The sequence below is a fragment of the Hemicordylus capensis genome, chromosome 3 (assembly GCF_027244095.1).
Source record: "Hemicordylus capensis ecotype Gifberg chromosome 3, rHemCap1.1.pri, whole genome shotgun sequence".
Lineage (NCBI taxonomy): Eukaryota > Metazoa > Chordata > Lepidosauria > Squamata > Cordylidae > Hemicordylus > Hemicordylus capensis.
Window position 1 is genome coordinate 276,614,019 of NC_069659.1, and position 19,304 is coordinate 276,633,322.

General features: G+C 39.3%; 1 protein-coding gene across 6 annotated transcripts in view; it reads right to left on the reverse strand.

Moving 5' to 3' along the window:
- Positions 1–1,509: 1,509 nt before the first annotated feature.
- Positions 1,510–19,304, reverse strand: part of RBM20 (RNA binding motif protein 20) — a 168,795-nt gene continuing 151,000 nt past the window's right edge. For 4 of the 6 annotated variants that reach the window (XM_053307616.1, XM_053307620.1, XM_053307618.1 and 1 more), the window contains exons 10-14: positions 17,868–17,966; positions 15,226–15,871; positions 11,197–11,316; positions 10,562–10,683; positions 1,510–4,434 (exon numbers count right to left, since the gene is read on the reverse strand). In XM_053307616.1, the coding sequence (XP_053163591.1) occupies positions 4,324–4,434; positions 10,562–10,683; positions 11,197–11,316; positions 15,226–15,871; positions 17,868–17,966 (1,098 nt within the window). In that variant the 3' untranslated portion in view covers positions 1,510–4,323. The remainder of the gene's footprint in view (positions 4,435–10,561; positions 10,684–11,196; positions 11,317–15,225; positions 15,872–17,867; positions 17,967–19,304) is intronic. The other 2 variants (XM_053307619.1, XM_053307617.1) reach the window with 2 other exon arrangements.

The following is a 19,304-nucleotide window of genomic DNA, read 5'->3' on the forward strand; positions in this document are numbered from 1 at the left end:
AGGCCCTGGTTGTTTATTTCAATAACACATGTTTGAGTATTTTGGTGCATGCATTTGCTTCACTGCATGCAGTGGGGTTGTTAATAGATTTCCTCCAGAGTGCTTGGCTAGGACCTAGCCAAGCACTCTGGAGGAAATCTATTAACAACCCCACTGCTCCAACTATACTTTAGAGTTACCGTGGGGAATCAGCTTGACTGTGGAGGAGCAGTCTATTACAGTATTATTCTTAAGCAAAGCTTTGGTCCGGAAATGATGAGGAAGCGTACATGCAGTTTAAAGATTTATTTGAGGGGAAAGGATGGTACTGAAAATGAAAAGTGGGTTAGGCAAAGTAATAAAATATTCTTAACAAGAATATCACAAAGAGGGATTTTTGCTTAAGATCAAAATGGTAAATAAATTAGCTGAAAGCTTGCTGTAGAAAGGGCTTGGATGCCAAAATGGAAAGGAAAGAGAAGGGGGCAAGGAGATTTAAAGGGACAGAAGGTTAGTATTACCTATCCTTGTCCAGTGGTGCGTCCCGTGCACTTGTAGTTGACACACGAGCAGATTTCTTCGCAGGAGGAAGGCAGCAGAAAAGCAAAAAGGGCAAGTGGCGTAAGTTACCAATCACAAGCTTGAGAACCATTATCTAAAGGTCCATATTAATTCGGATTCCAGTTCTGATCCTAAGGCCATGTGGCTAGGCCAGGAGTATTTGTACTCCAAAACATGGCCAGGGCAATGCATAAATTATGCTCCCTCCCTGGAGGGGCCAAAGCTCAGGTAGAACAATGAGGTTCATGGTTGCAGGAGTTGGTCAGCTTGGGTGTAGACCTACGGAATAAAAGGATGGAAATGGCTTGGGTGAAGTATAGGTGGAGGTCTGAATGGGTGACCTTAAAAAGGTTATCTGAGATAAGTGATGAGATATCAGGTGGAGAGATAAGTTTTTCTTAAATGATAACAACTACACTCCTTAGTCTCACCAGCTCATTAGGTTGTTGACAGTGGGGTGGGGATGTACTGCACGTATCTGAGTTACTGCAGAGGAGAATTATCTCTGGCAGGATGGCGTTACCTATTCCCTCTGACAGTGTTTTTAACCTGAAGTCTACTTTGCCAGCTTCACCTTCTCTTTGAAGATCAGACAAAAAGAGATTTTGGGGATGATTTCCTTCAGTCCTTTGTTATGGTGACCTAGGGCTGCATTGCCCCCATGCTTTCTTGTGCTAAGTGGCTGAGTTGCATAGTTTGCCAAATGTGGTCATGTGCAGAGTTCATGATCCTGTGAGCTCAGGTACCCCAAAATGGAAGCTGTGGTCCCACAGTTCCAAGTCATATAGTGGGGTGCTGTTTGCAGCCCCAAGTTTTGGCAACAGGGAGGGATAGGGATCCAATGTGAGCCTATGGCCTGTTCCCAGTCTCAAAATAATGATCAAGAGATCAGCAGCTTTATTTCTACGCTGAATCTTTAAGACCAAATGAAAGCAATTTGTGGGGAGGGGCGGAAACAGTTTCTGCACAGTCATTAAAATTCTCTTTATTACAATAAATTCATTCATTTTAATAAATACAATTTGAAATCTCAGGTACAGAGAGCAAAAAACTATCACTAAAAGTTCTTTGCTTTCTAATTAACTTAAAATGCTAACATTCCAAATGTTTTCAAGCCAATCATTAAATAAGATTGTGTGAACTCAATAAATAGTAACATCTGGTCCAGTTCAAGTATATATCAATAAATCACAGATTTAATATAGATTTTAAAAAAACCCTGAATGTCATCAGCCTGATACTAAACACTAGTGTGCAGGCCAGTAGGAAAATTTGTCAAGTTTTCTGGGGCAATTCTTAGATTCTTTGGTTTTACCTTAATAAAAATACGTGATATTAACACCCATTATGAATAATAGGTTGAGACAAATAGAAAAATATTACAAGTTCTAAAGACTTAAAAAATATTTAGCCGTGACACTTTGCAATTTTTTATAAATAAGGAAGCTTTTTACACAGTAATAATAAATAACCATGGCTACACTTCATACTTGTGCTATACATAAATATTAATAAAGTACAAATTACATTTGTGAAGAATTTTCAGATGGGAAAGTAGTGTTTCTCAAATTTCATATATTTGGTATAAGATTTTCAAAGCAAGATGGCCCATTTTTTGTTTCTTAAAAAGGCGCTTTAAAAAAAAAAGTTATGCAGGTTTTTTTTTTACAGCCATATGTTGCCTCTCAGCAGGATATGTATTCTTCATTAGGAATCGTCTGTGTCTAGATTTTTACTAAAAGCCACTTATATTATAGCCAATAATAATAATAGCCACTTATTACAGCAAAACAGAGGTCCTTGCATTTCCTGCACAGACCAACTACATCTTTTTCTGTAATATTTGAAGAGTATAGTATTTGTGTTTCTGAAAGGTAAAAGTAAACATTTATTGCCAGTTTTTAATGGTATTTTTAAAATTATCAGTTTTGTTATTTTTTAACTCTCTTAGGAAGTTATATACTGAAAAATAGGAGAAAACAACAACAACAACAACAACAATAATAATAATTAATATTATTATAAAAATGCTGTCAGGAAGCTGTTGATCACAAGCTCTGGGAGCATGTAAATTGATGGGGATGGTGGGGTCCAAGGAAAGATATTTTGGCTTGAGGAATAGGAACACACACAAAAAATGTTGCTTGAGAGATATTGGAAATTGGGCCATGTCTGTGTTAACTTGCTCACAGGGATGAGACTATTCCAATAAAAAGGGAGAAGCTTTCTCCTTTGGGAGAGGCTCAAAGTGCCAGTTGCAAGGGAAGCTACCAAATTTGAGCAGTCAATGACGGAAATAATTCTTTTCCAATATTTTTTTTCTATATAGATTCAAATTTCCTTCAAAAATATTCCAAAAAAGGTATAAGCTTAGTCTTCTTTAAGATATGGCTCAGCAAGTCATATGATACCTTGTGCATTTAAAAAATGATCATCCTATGATTGTTAATAGTAACAGTTTACAAGATATATGCATTTAACCAATACAAGCCTCATTAAAACAAATTAGATAAATATGCTGATTATTTTAGAGAAATTCTGGAGCACACACACACATTGTGGAAACACAGATATAATACTACTATATTGGGCACCTGTATAATTAATAAGGGGATGGAATTCAAAGTCTGTTCAAACTAAGATTGCAGTGTTTAATCACCTAATAATTAATAGCCTTTTGATCAATTAAGAAGGTACCTCAATTAATTGGGCAGCAAATTTTAAAAAGTTAAGTTTATTTCTATCTGCCTTCCTTCCATCAAGGAACTTAAGGCAGCAACGTACATAGGTTTCACAGCTGGTCTCCAATCCAGGCACTGAAATGATCCAGACCTGTTTAGCATAATCAAAGTTGCTGCATAATTTATTTTTGCCGTGGAACCAAAAATGCAAGGGTGGCAGACATCATATCAGAGAAGGCACATCTCTTCCTTTCTCACAGTAAACAGTATGTCTTCTAAGATGATATAACAAGTGTGAGTGTCATCTAAAACAAACAAGGTGTTTCTACCTTATCACTATTATTTTATTTATGTGCAAATTTATGAAAATTTAATAAATGAATACTTGTATGGTTAATCAACTAAGATTGATTTAATTGGGTGACAGTTCTATTCAAAAAATATTACATGTCTGACTGATTTCTACAATAAGCCTTAAGAAAAGCTAATGAGAATAGATAAGCAATCCTACCACTGACAAACCCTGGAACAGTCTTGAACATTTCAAAATTTAAACTTCTGAAATATGCCCAAGGGCTTAGCTGGTTGTGTCCTCTCTGATATGAATTGTAAGCCCCTTGGATACAAGGACCATGACAACTTCATACAAGGCACAGATATTCTGGCCAAAAGAAGAGTACAAATATTCAACAGTTATAACACAATGGCTTATGGATGTGATTACAAGAGCTGTGGTTCATTGCCAGATAAGGTGATGTAAATAAAAGTAATGTAACAACTTTTTAAATTCAGATCATTTTTTCCACATAATTATTTCTGAACAATCTACCCGAAGTCACACCAGAACTAACACACTGAAAGAACCCCTGAGAATTCTGGATTTAAAGAAAAAGCTGTAACCAAAAGGATGAGAAAGATGAGCTGTGCTATTAGTTCCCTTATTTCAGCATTATGTTTTAAACAGCCCTCTGAGTGGAGATGCATAGAACAAGCTCTTCATTGCGCTTCCCATCCTTCAATAGAGTGCAAACTGAAAGGTGCATAATGGGAATCGGCAAAAGGTAATCAGTGTTCACATTTGCATCAGTCAAATTAATTTAGATCATAGCTTTTTCTTCTCAAAGTGAGGGACAATTCCGATATCATCCTGTGCTGAGCTGCCTTCTTTTTCATTCATCTTCAGATTCTCTTCTGCAAGTTGGGATAGGTACTTCTGTGGTTAAATGATAGAAGGAAAATGTTTTCACAATGACTGAAAAGTAATGTGCTACATAGTATTTCATACCTTCAAGCCACTGCCACAAATGTGTATGTCCAAACCAAATAGTTTTTCAATTTACAGATCATAAAAAAGCAAAGTTAAAACAACAAATCTAAATGAAAAGAACAGAATCTAGTCTAATTGTAAAATACAATACATGTTTCACATAAATTTTGCAGTTAACACAAGATGAAAAAATGGGATTTTTAAAAAGCGCAACACAAACCAGCAACTCTTCTTATATCTGATCTTGTGCTGATGTCTGTAGCTAAAAACTTAGCTGTATTTTCAGTAGTTTTAGGAGAGATAAAATGAATTCTAATATCCTTGTAAAAATTATAATATAAAACAGTATGGGCTTGAGTATGTTACAGAAGAGGCACAAGTAGCTCCTTAGATAGAAAAAAATAAAAAATTGATAGAATACTATTCCTTAATTGTCTTTAACATGAATAGAATCTAAATGGTTGGTTAAATACCTAAATAGAAAATAACAGAACTAAGAAAGCCTGATAATGTATAAAAATGGCAAGCAAGAAAATGATCTTTGCATTTATGAAACTCCTTTCATATGTGAAGATGGACCTAAACAAACTTTGAATAGTTTAGCTTAATGTTAGGGATGTACTGAAACACAATTTGGAAGCTGAATTGCAGGGCATCTCCCTTTAAAACCAAGGGCTTCTCCTGCCCCCTTAGAGCTGAGGAGAGCAGGGCCATACCTGCTCTTCCTCAGATCGCTGCCAATGCTGTACTCCTGGTGTTGCCCCCAGGATTAACTGCGCACTGGCATGCAGAGACCATGTGTATGCCAGCGTCGGGCGTAGGAGCAGCTGGGAGACGCCCTGCCAGCATGCACTTAATCCTGGGAGGAGCGCCGGGAATACAGCAATGGCAGTGATAGGAGGAGCAGGTATGGACCTGCTCTCCTCTGCTGTAAAGGGGATGTGGAATCCCTTGTTTTAAAAAGGAAGGTGCCTGTGATTTGGCTTCCGAATCGTGGTTTGGCATATCCATACTTATAATCAGTGGCTCATCTTCAGAGTTGCTTCATACAATGTGTTTTGAATAACCTGTATATACACAAAAGGCTGGTTCAGATGATAACATGCACACGTGTTAAGGATGTGCGTATTACTGATCACACATATTAGGGCCCAGGATGCAATATTGTCAGAACTGGCCTAAAATGTTTTACAAGTACATTTACAAATGTAATGTGTTCAGACAATTAAATGTCTTTTTTCACTACACAACATACAGGGGATTAATGTGGCTCTTTACTGCAGTGAGGCAGTCCAGTAATTACATCTGGTAGGAAAGCAGTTCAGGGCAAGACTGTCTATCACACAGTTACTTATTATGGCATTTCGTATTCAGGGGAGGAGAATGGCATTAAACTTCCACCTCTTATTAACCTTCTAACCATTCCTTTCACTGTGACCCTACTTTTTGTAGCAGGAACTTTGCTTCATATCATATTTGGACATCCCCAGCACCTCATGTTATTATGTCAAAGTGTTTTGAAAAAAGGAAGGGCAGCAGCTATTGAGTATGGACATCACGGGTATTTCTAGATGAAAGACTTTTTTTACAAAAACTTCCATGGGCTTACATATGAATTGCATGGGGAGTCACAGCTGGGTATACTACCTCATCCCACTATTTTCTGTCCACACCAGGGGTGGAGCATTGGGAAACACTGCGTGTTGGGGTCCACCCCTGTCCTCTCACTCAAGTTTAATTGTCTTAAAAGTTAAAATTTGTTGTTGCTCTATTGTGCACTTCCAGTTTGGCACACTTCAGTTTACTGAACTTCTGCAGCATTCTCCCCCGCCCCACCCAGTGCTCACTTCTGCTGAGAGCTCCTACAGAGAAGTCATGTTTGAATGTGGTTTTCAGTATCTCCTTGTTCTCTGGACTTCATTGCTGATTTCTTAATAAATCACTACCCAAAATCATACTGAATGATTTCCCTTTCTTTCTACCTACCCAATTATCTGAAATGACTTGGCTGCAATTCTATGCATACTTTCCTGGGATTAAGTCTCACTGAATTTAGTGGGACTTACTCCAAGTAGACATGACTCTATTCTGCTTTTGAGGCTATAATTTCTTCTGTTAGCAGACAACTTGCTTCCCCCCCCCTTCTGTTGTTCACTACAGAAACCAAAGACTTGTCTAGGAGTAGGGCCAGCAATGGAAACTGGCCTTTAACACCTGAAAAACCTAGTCTTACATAGGATTAAATGGCCAGATGGAACAGGCGCTTGACCAGTAGAAAATCAAAGGCTTCTCCACTGCTGAGTAAGCTTTATCATGAAGGAGGCATGAGTTCCATGGGACAAAAGAAGCATTAATGTGCCAAGTGCATTCAAGGCCACAAGAGCCTCCTACTCAGAGTACTTAGAGGCGCAATTGACTGGAAGAACTCCAGGAGAGGAGAGCTGGTCTTGTGGTAGCAAGGATGACTTGTCCCCTTAGCTAAGCAGGGTCTACCCTGGTTGCATATGAATGGGAGACTAGAAGTGTGAGCACTGTGAGATATTCCCCTCAGGGGATGGAGCCACTCTGGGAAGAGCAGAAGGTTTCAAGTTCCCTCCCTGGCTTCTCCAAGATAGGGCTGAGAGAGATTCCTGCCTGCAACCTTGGAGAAGCCGCTGCCAGTCTGTGTAAACAATACTGAGCTAGATGGACCAATGGTCTGACTCAGTATATGGCAGTGTCCTATGTCCCTAACTCCCTTTGAGTATGCAGATTGAGACCACAGCGCCCTGTTTTGGTCGTCACCTGAACTGGGGTTCCCATCTCCCCCACTCCGTCACTTGATCAGGAGAGTGAACATCCAAGTTTTGCCCACCACTGGATTTACTTCAAGTCAACAACAATCCAGCACTCCCATCCTTTGAGCCTTTGATCCAGCACTCCTGTCCTTTGAACTCGGAGGTCTGGTCAGGATATGGTTCCTGTCATGTTTCTTTTGGGATGTAGTCTCTAAGCTGGCTGACCTGCAGAAATTCTATGGTCTACAATGCTAACTACTGTCACAGAACTTCTTCCAGCCAAGAGTCATTTTGCGCTCAACCTTTTTTCGAGCTGAAATAATTAGGCAGCTGACACCCAATGGAACCTTGGAATATAGGGTTTGTGGAATCTAAAATTGTGAGAATCACTAGTCCTGAACGCATCCCAAGTGGGTCACTTGTGCACTGTCTTGGCTGTTCTTGGCATCCTTAGTCCCTGGGAACTTTCTCAGTAATGGGCTTTCCTGAGATCTAATGTTGTGTTGTGTTTGGCTGAAGAGTCCATGACTCCCTGAGCTTAAAACACAGAGAGAATCATTGAAGGTGGAATTTCTCCCAAGATGGGTTCACCATGAGTTCCATATTCATGACTTCTTGTCTGGGCCTTTCAGCACTCCTTCAAATTGCTGGGAGATGTCATCTTGGGTGTCATGCCTGCACCCCACAACCTATCCTTGACCCCCTTGACCAAAAGGAGACCCTGAGCATCCTTTGGTGTCTCTCACACCATCAGCGGAATTCAGGAAAGGTATGCAGAATTGTCTCTTTTCTTTTAACTTTGTGATCTTTTCTCTATCCCTACCTTCCCTCTTTCAACTCCATGTCTATGTAACTGCTCCCCACTCCCTTTTGGTTTAATCACTTATTTGTTGTCGATTTGAGCTGACGAACATCTGAGCAACTGTTGTAACATTTCATTTTAATTTTTGTAATCTTAAATTGCTGCTCTTTTGCCTTTTTAATTACCAGGGGTGGGGAGATATAGCACAAATACTGCTTAAAAACAAAAACAAGAGCCAGGATGGGGGGGGGGAGAAAAAGAGGGATGGTGCAGGCTGAGGATCCTTCTTTCACTAAAGGCTAGGAAAAAAGAAGTAACACTCTGGGAAGAGCACAACTGCAAAGAAAAGTGAATAAGTAAATAAAATAGAAGTGGGCCAAATGATTGTAATATCAATCAAAGCATCCTTGGTTTAAACAAAAAGGAAAAAGGACTTTGTGAGGTAAGAATGGGAAGATAAGTGCACCCAGGTGCAGAAGTGAGTTTTCTCTTTGCAAAAGGTTTCCCCCTTACATGGCTGTTTCATGGACTGGCAGGCAGATCATGCAATTAAGTTATGGGATGTATAAAATGTCACGTGGACTTCCTGCAAAAGTAAGAACCAGCACTCATGTTGGAATAAACGACCACCTGGAAATATCCCACTTCTCTTCCTTAACGGTATAGTCACCCTAAACAGTGCTTAGTGACCTCCCAGGTTATGGCAGAACAGTTCTCTTGGCACCAAGTGTATGGCCACCAAGGGATGACTGCCTGGGCATCCCTTGCAGAAGCAGAGCACCTCAGACCATCTGTGCAGCTAATTAAAAGTTAAATTCAGCCTGGACACACATTCACACACCCCTCTTCCACAGAGTGTGTGAGAAATGCTGACAACTGTCTAAGCATGTCTTCTAATGAATCTTTGCCAAGCAAATGCCAGCTATTTCTTTAAAAGAGATTCATCTGTTGCTTAGGTTCATGAAAACCATTAATGTATGTAGACCTTTAATGAGCAAATGCGTATTTTTCAAGCTATATAAAACTGCTATGGTCTTGGATTAGTGGCTGCCCTAAAGGGAGAAAAAGAATCCTCAAGTCAAGCCGTTCACCTGTTCCCATCTCCCCTTTCAGTTGGCCATGTGCGTGACTCGCTACTGTGCTGTATACAGCATTCTGTATTCATCTGCAATGCACTTCATCTTCTAGAGAAAGGGCAACTGGTAGTTAATCTTCTCTTGATGTTTCAGATGTTAAACCAAATTAAACCAAAGCTCTTTGGCTTCTAATTGGCTTTGACTATTTTTAAGATTTAATGGAAGGCCTCACTTTTAATTTCTCAAGATAAAGTGGCATGGAATGCTCAACGTTCTTTTAAGTGTTTGGTGAGAAGTCCAGGGAGTTGTGAACAAGGGCACCATTTTAAACCCAAAAAGACCCTTTGCCTGCTCTTTGTAAAAAATGCCCATTTCTGATATTTACAATATTCTTACTCCAAATTGCAGCACACAACACAGGGTGGTGAAGTATTGTTTCAAACTGGGTATTTATGGGTTGCTGCATTATACCAGAAAAGTCCAGCAGCTTATTTTTTCATATGCTTCATTTGACACACAGGATATGTTTTCACCATTGCTCATATTGAGAAAGATAGTTTGTTCACCATTGAACAAACTGAAAAAGATAGGTTTGGGGAAGTGAAATAGGTGGATCAGCATTAGGATGTATGTATCTTCAGCCATCACTTCTCTGCTGCCTTATATCGAGTGTCCAGTGCTGCACTGAACTGTTACTGATCAGATGAGCAGTTATTCTCCATTCCATTTCCTGTATAAGGTGAACAGCCCACACATTCATATGCCTTCTGCACTATCTATAGATATGCCATCAGACTGTGAGTGTTACAGAACACCTAGCTAACTGGTAAGCATGTGCATTAGGCAGCCCTGCATGGTGCTTTCTCCCAGAGCATAGGTAATTAGGCTTCAGGCAGCTTTGGAATAATTAGGAGAACGATCTCTAAGCCATGCCTTGGACACTACAGCCGGGTCCAAATGTCATAAAAAACCATGGTTTATCTGGACCAACAACTCCTAAGACTACCACTATTTCTAGTGCACATGGCTGCCAGTTCAAAAGTAGTACCTTTCAAAGTGGTTCAAGAACAGTACCTTTAGAAACAACTCAATAATGTGTATTTTATACATTGACAAATAGTTCATGCTGCCCCTCAGCATGTAGCTTCTACACACAGTGGTGTGGGGGAAGTTAGGCTATTCATCCCCCAATGCAGAATGTCACATATGACCTAGGACATACATGTCATCTATCTACCACAAAATGGAGGTGGATAGTTCACGTGGGCATGGTGAATGCTTCCTGTCGTATATGATATTGTGGCGGAGAGGAGCTGCAAAAGCCCAAGGCTTATCCCACATGCCACTATATGAAGATCTTACATACAGTATGAAGCAACCCCAAAGCTACTAATTTGCATGAATTCATACTTGGTTACCTGAAGGTTTTTATAGTGAACAGTACTTCTACAGTGACGAGTCTTTGCTGTCTCTTCATTTGTATAGAAAAGTCCACAAAGCTTGCAGTAAAAGCCAGTTCTTGGCACAACAAATTCCACTCCTATAAAAAGATTTTGAATTGCAGTGGTTAGGAAAACATTAGAGATAGCCTTATAATATCGTTTACTTCCAAAAAAGAACAATTATTGAATTTATCTCACAAATGCTACCATTAGAATGCATTTCCGTGTTTTATTCAGAATAAGCAGCATCCTAAGTTTCTCAGTACCACTTGTCAGGAGTAATTTAGTCTGGCTGCTTTCCATTGTCTCTCAACTATAGTTAGAGTACAGGGGTTAAGATACGGAGCTATCAATCAGGAAGTCCCTGGGTTGAATCTCATCTCTGCCATGAACTCAACTAGATAGCCTTAGGAACATTTTATCTGTCTCACTTTTTCATTTGCAATATGAGAATAAAACCAGTGGTTTTCCAACCCTGTGCTACCCTGGTCTTGGTTTCTAATGCTGTTCTGAGAAACTGATAACTTTGCTAAGCAATCCAAGAGTGATACCATGTTGCAAGATGAGGATATTGGTAAAAGGTTGTGTTCTATGGGGGTCCCTAGACATACCTAGTGGAATGCTGAGCTCTGTAAACACGTCTTCTTGTTCCCATGATGGTGAAAACTGTTCTCTTTTCGATCCCATCTCTGGGAAGTCAGGAGTTTTCGTTTCCTGATATGTACGATTTACTTTGAAAGCAAAGAAACATTCTGAATAAATTCAGTTATAAAAAGGTGAATGAATGCTTATAATCCTAATGAAAAATTTTTTAGATGAATCGTCCATCTGTCAGTAATAAGCCAACCGCAACTATATGCATAGACCTCGTAATTTCCAGAGATTTCTTCATGTGCATTGCTAATTGCCTGTGAATATGTTAAAATGGATTTCAGTTTTATTATTATTATTATTATTACATTTATATCCCGCTCTTCCTCCAAGGAGCCCAGAGCTGTGTACTACATACTTGAGTTTCTCTTTCACAACAACCCTGTGAAGTAGGTTAGGCTGAGAGAGAAGTGACTGGCCCAGAGTCACCCAGCTAGTTTCATGGCTGAATGGGGATTTGAACTCGGGTCTCCCCGGACCTAGTCCAGCACTCTAACCACTATACCACGCTGGCTTCTTATTACACCGAAGGTATATTAATTCAGATATCCAAAAACCTTCAGTTTAAGATGAAAGTTAAGATACTTCCAATTTTTACTCCTGCTCTAAAAAGCATTGAAATTGCAATTTAACCTGCCCATTTTAACTTCTGTGCCATATAAACTGTAAAGCCTCTGTACAGTCTTATATTATGCTGCTTTAGCAATGGGGTTCCATGCACCCACACCTTTACTCATGAGTAGCCCTCACCCACACAAGTAGGCACCATAACCTTACTCATGAGCAGACCCACAGCCTTACTTCCAAGAAAATCTTGTATTCTTACTTTTGGGTAGACCTTCCATTTTTACTAGTAAATTATCAATCTTACTTGGGAATAAATGTGCACTCTTACAATAGACTCCCCCCCACCTGACTTACACGGAAGTCTACTGTTCCCTCTAAGGTGTGCGCGCGTGTACGCGCTCACAAGTTTTCTGATGTCCGCTCAGTTAATTTTAGATCCCGTTCAGGTTGAACTAGGAAGGCCCACTCTGAATGCATGTGTGTACACAGTGCCTTGATATTGCCTCCCAGAACAAAACTCATTCTGCACAAAGATGAAAAAAATTAGAGGGACCACTGCTTTTGAGTACGAATGCCTACTTACCAGTAAACCTCAACTTTCACTCACAAGTAAACCTTGTATTCTTTCTCAAAAGATGCAAGTGTAGACCTCCTTACAAGGAAGGGTGAGGTCTAGTCCTAAAGTTGAGGCGCTACTCACGCAAAGAGGCACTGTCTACACTTACATAGGTTTGAGGGTCAAGTCATGAGTAAGACTGATGAAGTATAAAAGGTCTACTTGCAAGAAAGGATGCAAGATTTTCTTGTAAGCTCATGGAGTTTCCTCGTGGGTAAAGGTTCTGCTATAGAAGAAAGCATTTGGAGAAAGTCCTGCACCTTGTAGAAATGCATCAAAGGGAAAATACTGGGTGTATCTGTAGGAAGTTATTGTGGCTGGACTGGAGACCTCTTGAATGTTTTAGCTGGACACTTACTATACACATGGACCTCAGTGCAGGTAGGAATGAAAAGCCCATCAAGGAAGAGAAAGGGAATATTTGTTTAAGTATGTCAGAGTGCTCCTAGGGTCTGTTTATTAAACAGCTACATTCAGAATCAGGAAGTCATCCTCCAAGGCTTGACCCTCCCAACTCTGGCACAGTGGGCAAAATTGATGATTTAATTGATTTTACCCTGTTATTATGGGGCTAATAATAGAAGCTAATAACAGAAAACACTGGATCTGCTTTTTAAAAAGAACAATACAGGATTACGCTTCAGCATATACCTGATTTTTTTTAAAGGACATTTAAATAATGTTAAGATATGTTATCTGATGCCAAAAAAGGATAGTAAGCAATTGTTTTCTCGAGTTTAAAAGTTTATTTTTAAACTATTGTGTCTCAGCCACTTTATAACAGATGTGCAGCAGATTTGGAGTTGTGGTGGTGGTGGTCTCTTGTCACCTAACTGATGTCTACAAATAGGCAGATCTAACAGATAGTTTTGATTTCATGACCAATAGAATGTTCAGGGCTTGCAATGTTGAAAACTCATTATCTAAACTACACTGGCATTACCATGCCAATGTAATATTAAAATAAAAATACGATTGTTAATTTAACTTGTTGCACATTTTGGCAACAAGTGGCTTCTGGTATACACTGTTATTTTACAATGATACAAAAAGCCAAACAGACAGCCTATAGGGAATGCATTGCAGTCTTCCAATTCTTCTTCTTCTTCTTTAATTAAGCGGACATCAACTGTAGATAGAGGGGAGATGTGAATGTGATTGGAACAATGGCAGAAGAAAGTGAGAACTTAATCCTTCTCTTGAAAGCAGTTTTTCCAATCAAAATTGCTCCCCACAGCTATTTTTCTATTCATGACAAAGACATGTGCCCTCCATGCATTTTTACCTGCAGGCAGAAAAGTAGTGAGTACAGGAGAGAGATTTTGCTCAGAAAAACAGTCCAAGGGGGATCCCCCTGCTGCTCTTCCAATCAAATTCACAGCCCCCTCTGACTGCTTTTTATTTAAAAAGAAAGAAAAGTCAGGAGACTACTCACACATTTCCCAGGCCTCATCTAGTCTGGTCCTAAAGGTGACTTCACACACACAAAATATGGCTAATTTCTGCAATACAGACACGTAGTAAAAATGAATATATTTATTGTTGGTGGCATGTATTCAGATACCACACTAGTGAAAAATATCCATGATGTGTGCAAAGATGTGTTACAGGATATAGGCCTATTGCATGCACACCTGGCTGTTCAGTGCATCTTACCATGCAAAATGTCCATTTACACATGAGGATCCATCTTTTGTCTGTGGGAACTGGCACAGTTAACTCCTTGTCAGGGACAATATATCTTGAGCTGAAGACTGGAAGTTTGGAGCTGGTTTTCAAAAACACATTCCCCTAAGTTTTCCCCACATAGTTAAGGATGTATGTGTACTGTATATATACTGTACATGCACCAACAAGAAATATGCCCATTCATGCCTTCTTTGGCACATTAAGTCCATTCAGAAAAGGGGATGTTAATATAGTGAAATGGCATTATAGACAGCAGCTAAGCATTCAGCTGGGCAACAGACGCCCAAACATTTTCCATCCCTGGAAATAAAACTACCTACATTTATCTTTCATATTAAAATATCTTGGGATGTCTAGAAGGATTAACAAAGTAGTCCAAGAATGTTATGACAAATGTGAGGAGACTGATAACCTGAATACGAGCAGGAGATACATTTGTAAGAACAACACCATAAACAGTGAACATTGTAATGGTGAATTATTTAGAAGATATATTGAGCATATACTGTGTTACTACACAAATACTATTTTGACCTGTAACAACATGTTGCTGTAATACTGGATAAGTACCAAGCAGATATGCTAGATAACCTATACCTAAATAGGTACATATGTTGTACCTATTTAGGTATAGGTTGTACCACAATGCTTCGCAACAGGGTTCAGAAACTGCACAATACTTGCATTATTCCCAATGAAAGTAGTATCGTGGTGTGTGATTGCACAAGGGTAAGTAGTAGCAGAAGAGTCCTGTTGTGCAGCACCGTGTATATGGGCATCAGATGCTTTTAGAGACACCGCCAGTTCTGAACCACCCTCATAAAACTGGGCAGTATGTAAGCTAGTAACTCTACTGAAGCATGTTCTTACAATTTGGGCTTCAAAGCTTGATAGCTACATATCTTATTTCCTTGACACCTCTAATATCCATTAGAACCTCTAATGGCTTAATTTTATTACTGCTGCTCTTCCACTAAGCACATTCCTAGGAAAATAACTTATTTAGTTAACAATATATTAAAACTAAATCCATGTTGCATAGATAAGAGAGTTCAAAAAAGTATTTGAACACCAAAGAGAGCAGGGAAATATATATATATATATATATACTAGTTACCCTGAGTCTTCTGATGCTCCTGAGCTCCACAGCTTGTTTCCTCCTGGGAGTTTTTAATCAGCATTTCCATAGCTTTTCTACTCTCAGTTTCTAGCGATTCCATCTCTTTATCATCATCTGTGAATGTATCATTCTGCTGGAAGAACTCTTCTTTTGGAGGACCAGAAGGTATGTACTGCTCCTCCAGCTTTAAGTGAATGTCAGTGCTTTCATTTATTTTTCTTTCCTTATCATGGTAATCAGAATCCTTTAGAGGTCTGCCTTCATGCAATTCATCTGGCTTCTGCTCAGTGTCCAGATTTAGATGTGATGATTTCGTAGCTGTGTGATCACCTTCAGAGTCACTAAGAGCTCCTGCATTTCCCCCTTCCAACCCAAGGTTTGTTTCCATCGCAAGAGATTTGTCTTCGCTTCTATTTAATAAGCTGTGCTCATTCTTTATTTCTAGTTCAGTAGCAATTACGGGACTAATTTCTGAACATACTTGGTCTTTCGGACCAACTGTAACTATTTCTTCAAGTTCAGTAATATCAGGTTCCATGATAAGGTCATCTTCTCCCACCTCATCTACCGTTACTAGCTCTTCCATATTAGTTGGGTACCAGGTCTCAGCTTCCATCTCACTTCCACTCTCCCAGTCCTGTTCCTAAAACAAAATGTAAACCTCATTGTAAAAGTATCAATAAATGTACATTATTAAAATTCCCAGGGGGCAAGGGAAATTTTTTTGGACTAACTAATCTTAACCCATAATCCTTTCATATGTTTACTACTGTTGGTACCACTAAAATAATAGGATTCTCTTTCTCATTCACTCACACACACACCTTGCAACAGTGGTATTTATTAAGTCTATGTTCACAAAATACATTTTGAAAAAATATATTGTGGGTATCTAGAAACATTTGTTTGTGTGTGCACATAACCTGCAAATATTTCAAAAACAGCATAAACTGATCTGGCAGCATACTTCAATGGCAGTTTTGGCAATTCGGACTTTACTCATAAGTATGTGCTGACCTATCTGCACACCATGTTGTATTTGCTGCAGTGTCATGCCACATTAGGTAATTACATCCCTACGCAATTATTTGCTGGTGCAAGTGTGTCTTAGGCTGTTCCATTAGTTGTTAAGGGCCTCTCCAGGGATTCACTTCCCTTTCCTACAGCCAGATCTATATCAAGCAGCCCTTTTATCAAAATACTGTCTTCCTCAATAAACATTATAGATCTTTCTCTTCCTGCACTAGTGCTCACAGAGCTTCACAGTGATGGGAACCCAAGAAGTTTTCAATCCCCTCTTTCTACCTTTTATGCCAATGTGGGCTAGCAGAAATTTTAGGTTTCATTATGATGACATGTGATCATCTTACATAAGGAAAAGACATTCCTAATTCTAATGGCAGATTACGATACCAGACACAACAACAACTTCTTCCTAAAAACTTCCTGCTGGTGTTCCAATGGCCATGGTACACATTTGCTTCTAAAATTGTAACGTGTGTAAAGCCTATTTGTTTTCATCCTGTTTGGTCAATCCAGCTCATCCTCCTTGTGTCCTAGAAAGGCACTAAGGGCAGATACCGTTCTTACCCAGGAGATCAGTTTTCTGCTGCTACAGATACTGATAGCTTTCACATCTGATGATCAACTCATGACCCTAAAGATATGATGCTGGAAAACATCCAAGGACATTGGTCTATGCTTTTTCAGAGCTGGACTAGAGTACTAACTTTTAACTTACTTGATTCTTTAGAAATTTTTAGAAGTAAGATTGTACATATGCTTTACAGTACTTGTAACAATTCAGTAAAGTTTATTTCATTTTTTTTGTTCCTGTTCAAAAGTAACAAGTGATTCAATCTCTGAATGTACTTTACAAAGCTGTGTAGTTTTTTCAAGGATACACCATTTTTCATTGCCTGTGCCAAGTATTCAGCACAAGCTGTGTGTGCAGGGAGCAACTAAAAAAAGAGCTCTGAGGATCTATCCAAAGAAGCAAAGGTCAAGATGGGATAATTTAGAAAGTCTCTCTTGAAGATTTTTGGAAATACCCTTTAATATGGGTGTAATATTTCACTGACAAATACATTTATTGTATTTGACTCCAGACCGAATTCAAGGACTAGTGGTGGCTAGTACCTTAAAAGCCCTAAGTGGCCCAAGGTCTACATACAGAGCGCTTTCCCCCATTCTTATCTCTTTCTTCACACTTTACAAAATTAAGTTGAATCTGCTCAGTGACCATCTTTTGCTGCAGTAAGAACTAGTGGGGCATAAGTGGAATTGCATGGTTTTTTCAATAGCGGAATTCTCTATCCAGAGAAGGACACTTTGTTACTTTGTGCTTTTAGGAGATACATAAAAACCCTTCATCTTTTTAAAAAGGGTATTCTGCCAGCTGATTTTTATTAGTACAACTATAGTGGCTTTTAATATGTTGGCCTCTTAACTATTTGGTACCTTGTTCTTGGGTTGTGTGTTTTTAATTGATTTTATTGCTGATTTTATTGTAGTTTTTACTGGAGTATATTGATTATAAGTGGCTTGGAGTGTCTGGTAGAAAGGCAATCCAGAAAATTATCAAGTAAATAAATACATTCTATAATCAATATCATGCCCCATTAATGTATAAAACTCACTTTCTCTTTTCTTGAATTTTCTATAGAGTCTTCTGGTTTTTTCGTGTGCTTTTTTGTAGAAAAAGGGCTGTTCTCCATAACAAAAGTGGTTTTTTCAGCCTAAAACAGAGTTTATCTGTGAGTAAAGACTGGGGTGCAGTATTTTTTTAAAAGTGCATCCTTTCATCTTGGTATGAGCCTAGTTTCTTCCCACCTTTGCAATCTGATTGACAGATGCATGTATCAGCTGTGAATCTTGTCCTCCCTATCCCCTTGCTTCAGGTGGGCTGTCTGCTTTTAAAAAACATTTTTAAGCACAGAAGTTATGTTTATCCATTCATTTGGTACCTTATTAATAAATAGCAAACAATTTTTAAAAATTGTGCTGAGGAGGGAGAGATTCCTGGAGAGGAAACATAAATTTGATCTGAACACAGTGAGGGTTTTTCCAGATTGGGCTCATTGCTCTAAAAATTCTTTGTCTATCTTTGCTCTATCACTAATGAAACTTGGTCATGCAATTCAACAGAGACATTATCTTGTGAAGATTTCTGGTTTAAATATCTGCATCAGCACTACTGCCACTGGCTTACTGACTGAAAAAGGTATTTGTGGATTGCTACACCTTAAGTGGTACAGCGGGGAAATGCTGGACTATCAAGCAGAAGGTTGCCGGTTCGAATCCCTGCTGGTACTATATCGAGCAGCAGCAATATAGGAAGATGCTGATAGGCATTATCTCATACTTCACGGGAGAAGGCAATAGTAAACCCCTCCTGTATTCTGCCAAAGAAAACCACAGGGCTCTGTGGGCACCAGGAGTCGAAATCGACTTGACGGCAGACTTTACTTTACTTACACAACTGTTCAGCCTTTGGGGACTTTAAACATACTTTATTGCAATATTGTTCCCACTCTAACACTCCTGCAGTGCAGGCATGTTACTTTAAGTATCTGCTCTCTTGCACAAGATCGCCAAGACTTCCTTAGGCACCCACAGCAGCGCAGGAGGATTGGAGCCAACCATGTTATGCTGCAGAACACATGAGCCATTGTTTATACCATTCTTCTTCCCCTTATGCAGAAATATTCACCAACAAAGTTCATTATGCTTCTAAACATTTTAGAGACAATCTAAAAGCCAGGAAAGTGAGCCCAAGTGAGCCCAAGCCAGGAAAGTGAGCCCAAGCCAGCAGCCCCCATGCTGCATGGCAAACGTCCATGTTGTGAAACTGAAGGGGCTCATCAAAGGAGTTTTCATGTAGGATGGTGGTCAGCTATTTAAAAAGGGGGGAATAAAAATTCCACTGAACTAGTGTAAGACCCTTTGGTGAGCCCAAGCAACTCTCTAGATCCTAGGAGAAGTAATTCTGAAGATAAGAGCAATCAAAAGATGCAGGAAAGAAACTGTTGATGTCCATTAGCTGTTACAATACACTGTGTGGGACTGTTCATTCT